This window comes from Boleophthalmus pectinirostris, unplaced genomic scaffold (genome assembly GCF_026225935.1).
Source record: "Boleophthalmus pectinirostris isolate CB_2022bp ecotype Guang Dong unplaced genomic scaffold, ASM2622593v1 HiC_scaffold_8, whole genome shotgun sequence".
Lineage (NCBI taxonomy): Eukaryota > Metazoa > Chordata > Actinopteri > Gobiiformes > Gobiidae > Boleophthalmus > Boleophthalmus pectinirostris.
This window is the reverse complement of record NW_026571515.1, coordinates 18,780,180-18,795,232: the sequence shown is the minus strand read 5'-3', so window position 1 is coordinate 18,795,232 and position 15,053 is coordinate 18,780,180. Positions and strand designations below refer to the sequence as shown.

At 39.4% G+C, this 15,053-nt stretch overlaps 1 protein-coding gene across 1 annotated transcript in view; it reads left to right on the top strand.

Annotated features, from left to right (window-relative positions):
- plxna1a (plexin A1a) overlaps positions 1–15,053 on the top strand; it is a 519,677-nt gene that overhangs the window by 419,789 nt on the left and 84,835 nt on the right. Inside the window, exons 14-17 of the mRNA XM_055165879.1 lie at positions 2,410–2,561; positions 5,036–5,156; positions 6,068–6,204; positions 11,278–11,445. Coding sequence (XP_055021854.1) covers positions 2,410–2,561; positions 5,036–5,156; positions 6,068–6,204; positions 11,278–11,445 — 578 coding nt within the window. The remainder of the gene's footprint in view (positions 1–2,409; positions 2,562–5,035; positions 5,157–6,067; positions 6,205–11,277; positions 11,446–15,053) is intronic.

Below are 15,053 nucleotides of genomic sequence, written 5' to 3'. Positions count from 1 at the left end.
TTGCTGTCCCTCAATTTAGAAAAAAAAAAGATTAGGACTACTTTTGCCAAGGTAGAAGTAAACTCCAGCACTAACTTACTCTCTAAGTGCTCATTTACTGTGCTTTAACATTAACATTATGCTTTAACACTTGAATCAAACTCTGGAATTTCTGCTTGACAAAAAACTGCACCTCACATTCACTAATCTCTCATTACCATTAGAGTCTGTAATTCTTAAGATATTACAGCGTTAGCATGCTAGTGGCTGTTTTCAGCAAAAGTCCACTTTGTTCATCACATTTCACAAGTGCTCATTTTCTGCCCTTTAACTTAAACTTAACTAGAAGATAATGGAGTAGCAATAGCCTCTTATCTGACAATCAACTCTTCATCTCTGCTTGACCAAAACCACCTCACCAATGCACATTTTTCTAGATCACCAATCCCCCATTACCATTAGTTGTGCATCTTGATCCTGTCATTCCTAATAAACACACTGCTTGAAAATCCCTCCCCCGGCTCTCTCCTCCAGTCTAGTCCGCAGTAGAGCCAGCTAGCCAAGCCTGCAGCGCGTAATCACCTCCCTCTGCTTGTTAGGTCCCGGATAACCATGTAGCGAGCGTCTGACAGCGGCGTCCATCCGTCATGCCGTTTGTTTTGTCAGCGCACACCTGTCCCCGTTACGCATCATAATCTGGCCACATAAATCACATTATGTTTGAGAGCAACCGAGCGTTACCAAGCTACAGCCACCGTCACCGAGCCAGCGCGTAATGACTTTCAATTAGGACGCTTCGATGCTGTGGCGGGCACGGGTTTAGGCAGCGGCCGGGTTTGTCACACAAGTTTTTTAGGGGGAAAAAGTAGGTCGTTTTTCTTCATTATGGCTTCATTTGATGTAGATGCATGTTTATGTTGTGTGTAGCGTATTATAGGTTCATGGAGCAGCCTTGTGTTTAGGGGTCACCGCACCGGAGTGGTTCTTTAAACACGTTTATGTGGCATGTTGCGTAGCGTAAACATGCAGAGTATAAGCGGATGCTCAAGGTATTTTCTCATGGCCAAGGTTGTAACCATAGGTCTCAGAATGGTGAGATATTAGGGCTGTTGTAACACAAAATACGGCTTCTTTTGAATCGAAAAAAGTCCTCAAACTTGTTGCATATAACAAGAAGCTGAAATATCTTAAGTTGTGGAACAAATGGAGCATTTCACAGGCAGACCTGACTCTCAAATTTAAAGGTTCACTATGTAACTTTTTGATTGAGGGTCTGTAACCTGCTTGTTTCTATTGATATATATAATTGCTCTGCCTACGATGACTTTAAAGAGCCACTAAACACCAAAATATTCTACTGATTAGTTGTGTAAATGGGTGTAAAATAGAAATGTATACCTATCTCTGGCCTTATTTTAGTGCATATTTGTTAAAAATCTGACTTTTGGGTCAAAAGTCATGTCTGTAGCAGCCTCTTTAGGATCAACTATGGCCAGTACATTAAGTTTTTTTGGGTTGGACTTACAGTCACCAATGAGCCAGATGTAGGTTATTACTTGATGAGCACAGACACTAGCGTCTATGGGTGGTATGTGAGGAGCCCCTCTCAACCCCGCCCCTACCTGGCACTGCTGGTCACTGTGATGTCCCGCCGTGTCTGGAGAAAAGAAACTGCGTGATCCAAGCACAAATGTCCACTCTGTTTCAAAGTCCGGAGCGCACCGGTCTGTGCCATGTTGGATTGTTGTGGCTGTCAGTCGGCTGTCAATCATTGCTCCAAAGACCGCCCCACACCCGCTCTGCCAACCCACTGGTCACTGCCCACTCTGGAGGATTTTTCAGATTTTGCTTAGGGGTGGAGTAAAGCTTCAGGAGGGTGTTTAATGGCTCTTTAAACAGCCCTACCTTACATTTATTCAATTGCAGGTGGTTTTAGAGCACAAAAATACTTAAAAAAACAGGAATTCTGACTGCGAGTGGGATTACCTCTCTGTCTGTCTCTGCCTGGTTTGGTCTCCATGATAATAGAAAGGTTAATACCATATACCTGTAAAACATTCCAGACAATAGCATTTGACAGATCGCCCACCAGAAAAGTTACCTTTAACCACCTTTAAAGTAATGTTTGTTTTTTTTCTAAAACTATGTAAAATATGTTCACAAAAAACATCCACAAGGGCTTTGTCAGTTCTGAATTTTATTTTTTAAAGCTTGTGTTGCTAATCTGTAAAAATATTTTATATGCTAATTAGCAATCAGCATGTATTTTTCTGGTAATTAATTTTATGTGTACACTTACTTAACTGTCCTGACTCGTTCCATGTAACTCTGTGTGATTGGAAATCAAAGGTTTTATCATTCCATATAAACCAATTCAATAGACTTTATAATCTACTGTATATCTAACCTATATGATTTTCTGTATTGCAGTTGTTCCCAGAGACGGGGCCTCGTCAGGGCGGCACCAGAGTGACCATCCTGGGTGAAAACCTGGGTCTGCAGTTCAAGGACATCCAGATGGGGGTGAGGCTGGGGAAGGTGCCATGTGTGCCCATCGAGGACGAGTATGTCAGCGCTGAGAGGTGAGTGAATTACAGTACTAGTCCATGGAAGAAATGTGATTCATCTGAAAACAATGACTGAAATTATATGTTTTTGGGACGGGTGAAAACGTAAAAATGTGCAATAGTTGCTAAAATAATAATGAAAAGGTTTAGTAGTTTTAGAAACAATGTTTATTTTTTATTTATTTATTTTGCATCATTGTCTGAGTTTTTTTTTTTTTTTTTTAAATACTTGATTTAAATTGTGTAAAAAACATGTTCAGATTGCAAAAAGGCTTTGTATCCATTGGCACAATTAATAATATGTTTTTAGGAATGTATAATAATAACAGTACTGAAAGTCATTTGTAAATCAGTAACCCTTAAAATACTGATAATTTTATAGACAGAAAATAATGCAAATTACACATACTGTCAATTCTAATGCCATATATCAGTGTTATTCTGCCCTCTAAAACAATCAGAGACCAACCATACAGTGTCAGAGCAAGGTTTCCTCAGTAAATTCCAGTATTGTTCCTGTTCATTACTCCTCCTCTCCTCTCCGCTTTCATTTCCGCCTGCCTCTGTCCTGACATTTACACGTCTGGCTTCTCGCGCACGCCTCAGGGATCGGGTTCACGCAGATCAAACAATGTCTGTGTAGTGCACTTAGTGAGGAAGTGAGGCGTGCACCTGTGGCGGCCATCTTTATTCAAATAGCGCACATGCATCACTTCCTCAGCACCATATTAGGAGTGGTTCAGTGTGTGCCGTGTTTAAGGTGGGATTCTTTTGTGTCAGGCATCTGCAGCAGTGTGCAGTACATGTGATGGTCATGTGACTGGACATTGATTTCATTGTACTGGAGAGGTGCTATGTACAATGGGGACTGCAGAGAAATGTACTGCAGCTACAAGCATGAATGTACAGGAAGCTTTATCTAGATACATTTAACAACATAAAAAGCAATGTTTCCTTATGTTTTGTACAATTTCTAAGCTATTTGTGTATGTTTGTTGAGATAATTCTAAACACAATAGTAATGTAATGATTTATTCATGTAGCAGGAATAGAATGTTCAGTTTAAGAGCTTAACACCTTCTCTGAGTTGCTGCATCTCTTATAATGTGTGACAATTTACAAAGAAAGATAACACATATATACACAAATCATACAATTTATGTGTCGTTTACTATATCATTGATGGTGTCATCTCTTTCAGCAAGGAATAGTCCATGGTTGAAAAGGTAGCCATCTGTTTTAGAAATTATCGAGACTAATGACTTTGCAATAAAAAATATACATATACAGATCTCTATAGCACACACTGTTGTTCAGTATAAAAGAATGTCAATACCAAAATTGCATATTCCTATATTGCACAAAACCAGTGTTGGGAGTAACGTGTTATAAAAGTAATGAATTATTGTAATGCCTTGCTTTTTGCTGTAACACAGTAATGTAAGGCATTACGGGGAAAAAATATATATATATTTTACTCTGTACAAATGTCAGTATGTCTTTTTTCTTCATATAATTTCGCTAAAATCACCGTGATATTAGCAGCAGTGGAACGCCATCCTTACGGTTGGGACAGGCAGACAGAGTAGACCACTGGGTAACCGCGGGCGAAAGGACCAGCACAGAGCTTTGCGCCATACAGGGCTAACCGCAGCTGACGCCCGGTCATGCTTTGTGGACCCCCTGCTCTCAGGGGTGGTCCTAGATTCCAAGTCCTAGTCCAAGATTAGTCCTGGTTTGTTCCTGGTTCAGTCCTGGTTCAGTCCTCAGTTCAATCTGTATCCGGCATACAGTTATTTTGGTGAGAGTTGTATAGTCGTGTAATGTCTTACATTTTAAATGCAGTAATATTGTAATGTAACAAATCACTTTGAAATGACAATAACCAGTAATAAACAACACATTACAGTTTTGAAGTACCTTGCACAAAACTGACTCTTGTAAGTTTAAAGATTTGTTATAATGCTGCCTCAAAAACATATCTGGAGTTGTGCTTTGTTTCATTCAAACTGCAAAAAACTAAATCTAGCCAAGTTAAGATGATGATTTGAGTAAATCTCATTTGAAAAATAAAATTATCTGCCACTAGAACAAGACTTTTTGTACTCATAATATGAAAATACATCTTACTACACTCAAAATAAGAAAAACAACTTTTTGCACTTAAAATAAGAAACAAAATCTAATGTTGCTTGAATTAAGAAAAACTTATTCCTTTGGCAGATCGTTTTTCTTGTTTAGTTGAATTGACTCAAAGTAAATTTAAGTAATTTTAATTTAACAAGATATAGTTTTTTCCAGTGTGTGACTGAAATGTGTGAATGAAACAAAACACAATTCCAGGTGTGTTTTTGATGAGGAAATGACATGATAACATAGATCAGGAAATAGTGTGATATGGAACCTTTAAATCTTTATAAACGTGTATATAGTAATGCACCACTGTTCCTTTACTATAATCCTACATATTCTTCCTCCTGTGTCTCCAGAATCGTGTGTCTGCTGAACGACGCGACTGGATACAGGGTGCAGGAGGCCCAGGTGGAGGTGTGCGTACGGGACTGCATCAGCGACTACCGGGCCCTCTCCCCCCGGCCCTTCACCTTTGTGGTAAGGACAAAGCACATCTGGTGGCTTCTCGCGGTGCTGTGAGTGAGCCTGTTCTCCGCATGATCCTGTGGGTCCTGCGAGGGCGCCCGAGCAATGTGAATATGAACCGTGATTGTCCAGATTGTATTCACCATCAAGAGGCAAAAAGGGACTGATGTAACCCTGAAACCTCAACTAAGAAAAGGCAACAAAATTGACAAATGCAGACCCTAAAGCTGCTTGCTGTAATCAATAATAAGTTATGGCAGTAATCAGGGATAAGATATAATGCAATGAATTTGATTAGACGTATACAAACTGTATCGATCCACAAGGAAAAGTGGATGAAGTATGGCTCAATAATATAAAAAGTTATCTTTAAAAACTTTAGTAAAAAGCAAATGGAATATTGATTAAATATGAATATATAAAAATGCAACAAAACATGCATCCTTATTGTCAGCCAGCTTGCATCTCCATAAACCTGACTCCTATTTAGCTTGGAGAAGAGCCTCCACCTGCTTGTCTCCATGAAATTGTTGATCGTTCAGCTATAATAATGATAATAATTCTACAATAAGACTTACAATGTATCTACTGCCATGGAGAATGTTCCAAAGTATTGCTTTAATCTTCCATCTCTGTGGAATCAGGTCACTTGCCACCAGCTGAAAGTTATGCATAATACATACATTATGAGAAGTTATTGGTGCATTGCTAATAAAAACAAAAAACAAAATCACATATAAAACACTGAAAATTTCTCATACAAGTGTTAAAAAAAAGGTTTAATTTCTGTTTAAAAAAAAACAACAAGATCTTACACAGTCACACGTTACATTCAAGCTTTATATATAAGAGTATAGAAGTTAGCCAGACCAAAGTTATTCAACCAGTTCCGTCCCTGTCACTTTTCTCTCTGTTCTCCCCAGACTCCTTTCTTCACCCGGATCCAGCCTTCCCAAGGGCCCATCTCTGGAGGGACCAGGGTCACCATCGAGGGAGCCTACCTGAATGCAGGCAGCTACGTGAATGTCAACATCGGACAGCAGCCCTGCCACTTCAAAAAGTAAGATGTTCCCCCACTCCTCTCACCACACTCAATGAAATGTTAATGAGCCCGTCAAGAAGCTGGGTCATCACTAGAGGAAGAATCACAGAGGACGCTACAGCCAAGATACTGTGGCCTGTTTTATCCTCCCGTTCGTGATATGAAATCAGAGGGAGTTCTTCTTTCAAGTAGTATGCGCCGTTTGGGCTCAAGCAGGACAAAAAGGTCAACCACTATCCCTTTTATATTGCAATGTCATTTTGTAGATTTAATTATTCTTAGTAACAAGTTAAGCCCCTATGGCTGGCAATGTAATATTAATGAGATATGGGGATTTAATAATAACTGTGAGGTTTACCAAGTCTCTGAATGCATGAAGATATATAAAAAAAAAAAAAAAAAAAAATAGTGTCAGCCAGGATATAAAGTTAAGCTATTTCTTTTCATTAGTAGAAACAGCGCCAAACAAAAGAGAAGATCACTGGGCCAAATACTGAGCCTTGGGGAACCCCATAAACCAGCACAATCAAGGATGATATGCAGCCACTATAAATGAGAAGTTTAGAAGTAAATTAGTTTAACAAACAGTGAAGATGTCTAAGCTTGTAGTGTAGAATAAAAATTGGTCACAATGGTCCGAGGCACTCTGTTACATAAGGTTTTCAGTCACACAGATCTGATTCCCTTTTGCATTTATGGAGTTCGCAAACTTCTGAAGCCCATTTCTCAAGCCGTTTTCCACTGCTAGGACATCCAACAACCACACAATTACGATGTCCGAATCCCAGAACTAAAATATGACAATATCAGAACCAGAAACAAAAGCGATATGGTTCAAAAGAGTTGAAAAGATCAGCTTTGACCATAGTTGCATCCCACTGGGAAATCAAACATGCTGATTTGATGGTCACTTTTTCGGAGGGCCCTTCCCAGTATGCAGTGCGCGATGATGAATTCGGGATGCATGTATTGGAAACATGGGACGGGCCAGTGTATTTTGACACAGGTCAACTTCACTGTTAGTTTTTGAGAAGCACTAATTTTGGACTTTTAACGAAGAAAAAATCCCTTTAAACTCACACTCTTCTTTTTAAATAAAATAGGTTCACTTATCAAATGTATTTTAATTCATGCATTATTACATATTTTTAAAACCTCATTTGCCTATTATGTAAGTTTTGGGTTAAAATTGTTGTTCCTAAATCTATTTTCAAATATCCAGTGCAAAGCTATTTGGGATTGTGGCTGCTGATACTCATGTAATCATAAATCATTTCTGTATGCTCCTTGTTCCTCACCGGTAAGCACCTTAGCCGAGTATCTCCTTGTCTGCCCTCACACAAGCCTCTGCTAATCTCACGCATTTAAAAAAATCCAGACTATCTCCACACTTGTGCTGCGTGTCAAATGAAGGGATTAGCCTCTCCCAGCTAATCTCTATTACTGCCAATGTATGCTAGCTTTGATGTTTTAGCATTTCACATTTCTGCTCATAGTAATCCAGCACACGCCGCGGTGCTCCTGTGCTGCGAAAACTCAGCGCACGCTCCGGTACTGGTTGGTTTGAATGGGGTTGCTATGGTAACAGCCTAAAAGGGGAGGGGTGTGTTTCTGTTATTGCCGTTGTTGTTCCCAGTGGGATTGCTGTGGCAGTCTATACGTGCGCAAAGTGGAATGAATGCTACACATATTCGAGTGCTGTGAAGTCATGGCCCAGAAAGGCAGCCGCCGCTCAACTGTGCTAAATACATATTAGATAATGTCACTGCCGGAAAGCACACTCCACACTGCAATTGAAATGCTATTTTGCCCGTGGGACGTCCAGGCACTGATTCTCATACATGCTAACACTTAAAGAATGGGATCGTATATATAGCTGTATTTCATGCCAGCTCAAGGAATAATAGAAATGCTAAATGAAATGGCATGACTGAGATTTATATATTTTCCTTAGGATAAAGACATAAACAAGATGCCACTGAGTAGTAGGGCGCAATGGCTAGTGGCTAATGGGTAACACTTTATAATAACTACACCTTATTTAGCCTAATAAAGCATGAACAAAGACTTAATTAATAATGATTCACAATTAGTAACTACTTAATTACTCCCTGAATTAGCACTTAACTTGCACTTAATTCGTCTGTGCTGTCAATAGTAACTCAGTACTTCTTAATTACTCATGAACGAACCATTTGCATCTTTACAAATGCATATTTAAGTACACATTTGAGCATTTATTAATCATTATTAAGCTATGAGAGAATGATTTACTAATAATGCAATGCAATGATACTTCAGGCAGCTGTTATCTGTTAAGTCTTTTTGAGAGCTTTTCTAAAGTGAAGACTAATTATGCTTTATTAAGCATTTGTTAAGGTTCGTCAAATTCCAGAGAAACAATAATGCATTACTAGTAAATCATTCTCTCAATTACTTACTAATCATTAATAAATGCTCAAATTTGTACTTAAATATACATTTACAAATGCACACACAAATGGTTAGTTCATGAGTAATTAAGTAAGAAATACTTATGAGTAACTATTTACAGCACAGGCGAATTAAGTGCAAGTTAAGTGCTAATTCAGGGAGTAATTAAGTAGTTACTAAGTGTGAATCATTATTAATTAAGTCTTTGTTCATGCTTTATTAAGGCTAAATAAGGTGTAGTTATTATAAAGTGTTACCTGGCTAGTGTTCATTCACAGTGTTGGGAAGTAACTCTGTACCTGTACCTTTATTCTGGTACTGGTTATTTGGTGGTATTCAGAATATAGTTACTTTTCCAAAATCAAAGGAATACATGGTACTTGATTATACAATTTAGGCTTCAAGCTGCATAGAATCAATGAGAAAAAAAAAACTAAACAAAACACTGCTCTCATGCTGTGTGCTATTGTGTATTTTCTTTCTCATCAGTGAAACAAAGCTACTCCTAATACTATGTTGTATGTTTACACTATAATTTAAATGCAGCTCTCTGTGAAAGTATTCTAAGTATTCAGAAAACAGTACTCTGATTGGACCATGATTCAGAATACATTACAAAATACATTTCAGTCTGGGTATTCACTATTCTTTAACTAAATGTATTCTTTCATCACTAGCCATAACATGGTCAAAAATATTCTGTAGTGCTAGTACTGCTGTATGAACTGTCAAAGACCACACCACACAAAATACAGTGTTATACAACTTTATTATGTATAGAGGTGATCATTCCAGACTGTGATATCTGAATACTGTTTGGGGGCTTCTGAGGAGACTGGCTTGTATCCACTCATAAAAGATAGAAGGAATATGATGTAGAAAAAAGGGGAGATGAAGACAGCGACAAATGGAGCAGATGAAATATTTTATAGGAACAGGAAAAGGCTTGCCTAGACCTCTTCCCAAATAAGTAATTTTTTTGATGAAAGGTCCATTACCTGCGTGGCTCCATGGACAAATTATTGCATGGCCTGTAATGTTCCACAGTATGTCATTAAGCTTATTAATTATTTATTATTAACTATTTTTGCCATTATGGGTGTTTTAGTTATTCTTGAAAAACATGCATTCTTAATGTGAGTGTGGTAGCCTCTGCACACATCTGACCTTTGACTTCTAGTGGTGCTACTTGCCTATTCCCATGGGGATAGATACGTTTAATGACAACATTCAAATCAAACTAATAATGCCAGAAAAGTTACATAGTGCACCTTAAGATATAGAATAAAATTGAAGAGGAATGAGCTCATTTTTGACGTTTACATTTTTAAATTTTATTTTATTTTTATTAGGAAATATCATCATATCAGCTAAAAAAAAGAACCTCTTCAATGTACACATACGCAGTATAATCAGAATCAGTTGCCATTGCTGTTGCCAGTGAACAAAATTTACAAATTGAATATACACTTCATTTCATATTATTAATACAACACTAATAGCTCAAATCATCGCCTATTTGTAACTTCACTCTGCCCACACCCAATAAAAAAAAACAAAAACTTCCAATTTAAAACATTTGTTCTTCACAGCTTCCTCAAAACATCATTTGTTATGTAAATTGCTGTTGTGGCCAATTCATTAAGATGAAACAGTTGGCTGAATAAGGGGACAATACTTTGCTACTTCCTGCATGCAATGTTTGGCCACACGTCGACCAAACTTAATAGAAAATGTAGAATTGGCTCAAACTGAGAAGCACCTCTAATGTGGAGAAGTGGGAGTGAAATTGAATGTTCTATGTGTGTAATGTGTTGATTCCAACTGGTGTAATGAAAGTAACATGCTGGGTTTAATTACTACAGCAATTTCCATCCACCAATTAAATCAAACACACTGCATTAGAGTTTTTCAGAGCGGGGAGATGTTAGCCCGTGGTCACTTTTCACCAACCATGCAAAATGCTTTTATTGACTGTGCCTTCAAATTATCTATTTTTGGAGAAAGGGAATTTTGTTTCATACTCAAGCAAGAAATTATCAAAACTGAATGTTATGTTCCAGCTCAGTTGTGTTGTGGTTTCCAACTGATGGATCATGTAGCGCCAAAAAAGTTGAATAGCGGTTCCATTGTTAAGGATTTTCTAAAACTCCTTTTACTTTTGCTTATAAAACATGGCCCCAAAGTGCAACATATTCTTTAAAAAATATTTTATTTTTTATTTAGCATCTTAAAATCTCCATTGATATAGACAAACTGACAATTCTGATGTGAGCTCTATATATTTTATATTGACCAAAATAATAACTACTCCAATACCTTTACAGCGCAGTAATAAACTTTATCAGAATTGTAATTAATACTGTAATTACCTTAGGCTAATAGTTACATAATAATTACTCTTGGAAATAGGGCATATGTTCCATTCAGCTTTACTTCAGTGTAATTATGAGTTTAAACTAAACTACCAAGAATAATTTTTATTTACTTTTTATTTAATATATTGGAAACACAACTTTAAATCTAGTACTCACACTATTTCCATTATATTTCAATGCTGTTACTGTGCTGTAAAGTCCAACCACATTCTTACTATTTCCAACATTTATCTAACTTGTCTTTTGCTAACATTGTGAACTGTTGTCTTTGTTGGTTCAGGAGAAACGCTCGTGAGATCGTGTGCGTGACCCCGGCTGGACTGGCCCCTGGTAGTGTGTCAGTTCTGGTGGACATAGACGAAGCTGAACTCAGGAACCCAGAAGTCAAGTTCAACTACACCGAGGACCCCACTGTTCTCAAGATAGAGCCTGACTGGAGCATTGCCAGGTACAGTATATGTCCAGTTACAGTGTTTTGCTTTACTTTTCAATTGTAGTAGTATTATTAGTATCTTTAGTTTGGATTACCCCTTGATGAACTGATTTAGGCTATGTTTATATGATGATGGTCTGAACAGAAAACGCAAAAGTGGTGTTGTGTATTCACTTTTTATTCCTGCATACGGTGACGCAAAAGTGTGTGGAATTCGATTGGGTATGCATGCCAGGAGGCTAGGTGGTGATTTATGTGACGTCAACACGTACGCGATGTGAGCAGACCGGACCAGACTTTTGCGTCTTGGGCAGTGTAGATGGAAACTCTACGGTGGAGAGTATTCAATTTTTCCACTATGGAGGGTGGTTTCAGATTTTTGCGTTTTTAAGCCCCCAAAATGCCGTCACCATCTAAACAAAATTTACTTTTGATAAAATATTTTGTCGTTTTACCCGCAAGCGTTGCGTAAACAGGCCCTAAATAATGTTTGGATTTTATATTACCAGGCAAAGGGGAAGTCCCAGCATAATTACAAAGTGTCGTATCCTCTAAGAATCTGGAAGTGTGCTGTTAACATGCTAGTTGTTGTTGTTGCCGTGACAGCAGAACTCTGAAACCTCTGAAAGTCATGTGCTTATAAACTCATCATGGTGAATCCTTTTATAGAAATGCATGAGGTAAGTGAGGAATAACTTTGGACCACTACAAAACATTTTAAATGAACTAGTCATGTTGTGTTTTTCGCATTTTGAAGATAACGAAAATCAAGCACTTCATCTTTAATATTACAAAAAAGCATTTTATACAGATATACAACAAAATGGTGAGATGCAAGCTGGGGTTCCAATACTTTTTTCTTTGTTTGATTCAGTCTAATTTTCACCTTCATTTGAAACTCATGCAGGTTTACAATGCATCGTTATGCTCATTGTTCTGGAAGAATGCGACTACAAATATAGTTCAACTTTGTTTGGTAAGAAACATCTGTGCGTGGAATTCTGTTCAAAGCAATCTCATTCAACCAAAAGGCGCAATATACTCCAAAACAAGAAGGTATTTTTTTCAATGAATAACTTGAATACAAAATATGAGAGGAATTTCAAACCATTTATATTGGCGAAAATAGAAGTCACATCCAATTACAAGCCTAATGTGAGCGCGAAAACATGTCGGCGGCTCATGGACAGCAATTCTGACACGGATTTTGATGAAGTTAAATCGACACCGCCCAGAAGACTTTTCATCTCCGACATTTTGCACCGTGGAAATCGGCAAACGGGCAAATTTAAGTCTGTCAATTTATCCAGATCATTAATTGTTTGAACGAGGCTTGTGATTGAGGAGTCCGCCGATCACCCGACAGCCAAGAAATTCATTTGGTAATGGAACGTAACTTTGCTAAGTGTTTCTGAGCCCCGTCCGCCCACAAGCTGTCAGGAGGTTTAAGGCAGTGGCGGCTAAATGAAGGAAGAGCTTCCACTAGTCAGCATCGGATATGACAGCAGCATCGCAGGGGAGTAGACCCAGCCAAAGAGTTGAACATTAAAGGGATTTACAGGCAGGGAGGCTAGCCCGGGCTCCCTCTCTCGCTCTCTCTGCCCCTCTTTCCCTCTCCTCCTCTCTTTCTCTGTCTCTCTTTGCATCTCTCTCCTTCCTTCTCTCTGTGCCTCTCCTTGCTTTCTCTCTCTCTGTCTCTCTCAGCGTCGTTCTCTCTGTATCTCTTTGCTTTCTCAGTCTCTCCTTCTCTTTGTGTGTCTCTCTCTCTCTTCCTCTCTCTCTCTCTCTCTCCCTCTCGCTCCTTTTCTCCTCTCTCTGTATATGTCTCTCTCTTTCTCCCTCTCTCCTTCTCTCGCTTTCTCTCTCTGTCTTGGAGTATGCCTCTTCCCCCCGTGTATGTCTCCGTCTTTCTCTCTCTCCCTCTCTCTCTCCTTCTCTCTCTTTCCGTCTCCTTGTGTGTGTCTCCCTCACATCTCTCCTCCTCTCTCTCTGCCTCTCTCTCTATCTCTTTACTTTCTCTCTGTCTCCCTTTCTCTTTATGTGTGTCTTTCTCTTTCTATCTCTCTCTCCCTGTCTTTGTGTGTGTGTGTCTGTGTGTCTCTCTCTCCTTCCCCCTCTCTCTCTGTGTATGTCTGTCTCTCTCTCTCTCTCCTTCTCTCTCTCCTCCCTCCTTCTCTCTCTCTGTGTGTATGTCTCTCCCTCCCTATCGCTCCTGTTTTCTCCCCCCATCTCTCCTCCTCTCTCTCGCAATCTGTCTCTTTGCTTTTTCTCTCTGTCTCTTCTCTCCCTCCCTCTCTCTCTCTCTCTCCCCCTCCTTCTCCTTTCCCTCTCTTTCTCTCTCTCTCTCACACACACACACACTCACACACAGTCACACACACACTGTAGTAGATGATGTGATGGTTGCCGACTCCAGTTCTTAGTTTCGTGCCGTTTCTGAAGTCTCTCCAAAGGTGGGTGGATGTCTCACAGGAGAGACTGGGACTTGCAGCATGACTCGGGTAGTTGATGTTTTTTTGTGAAAGTTTGAACATTTGTTGTGTTGGTTTAGTACAATAAGTCGAGTAATAAAGTGATATACATAGAGATATAGAACAATATGCAATGTCTCTGTCCAAGGAAGGCAATTTTGAGAAGATTGTGAGAGCAGTTTATTATCACACGGCTAAACTAGTACTTATTTTTTTACTTACATACTTCCATACTTCCCATATAAACATTCAAGAGCCCCAGTGCACTTGCAGATATGGATGGTCAGAGAACGGTGTACCTCAGAATGCCCAAGAACAATTCCACCCAGAGATCTCTAACAATGCTTTACGGAACAAATAACCAGCCACAGTGCACTGCCCCAGCACGCTACAGCAGCTTTTGTACTAGGATTTAGACTCAAACTTTATCTCGACCCAGAGTAATATTGATTTACTATTGTTTGTGTAATCTAGCGATCTCTCCTGAGCCCTATTTGAACCTTTCTTGGGGGTAGCTGTAAGATTCTATCCAATGCTCCACCCACAAGTCAACATTATCCATGCTCCCACACAACAGTTCGGGAAAATGAAGCTTATAAACCATGTTATAATGTTATTTTTTAGCAATTATAGCATTTTCAAAATAATAAAAAGTAACATGGTGATCTAAATATGTTATGATTTAGCAGTTAATACACCACAGAAGTAAAATACCCCCTCTTTAATACACCTTTGGCATACTCACCATTGTTTTTTTTCTCGCCTGATTTGAGTTTGTATGCTGCATCGCTCCTGTCTGCTCCTGTTTGCTCCTGCCTGCTCCTGTCTACTCCTGTTTGCTCCTGCCTACTCCTGCCTGCTCCGTGCAGTGACTCATCAGTGGCTGGAGCAGGTACACAGACCGGAGCTTGTTAGAGGCCAGCGTTCCTGATTTCTGCCCCGTTCCCTTTACTCTCTGTGGGACGGGCCGATGGGCAGCTGCGCCCCAATCACCTCTCCGCCCTCCCGCCGAGCCGCGTACGCCAGTGTGTGTGGGGCAAGAACCAGAAGGGGCACCGCCAAGAGAAACAAACAGCTGATTCCCTACAATGCATTGCGTCTGGGCCCCTGCTCTTCATCAGCGAGCCGGGGCTGATGGACACATAGGTGCGG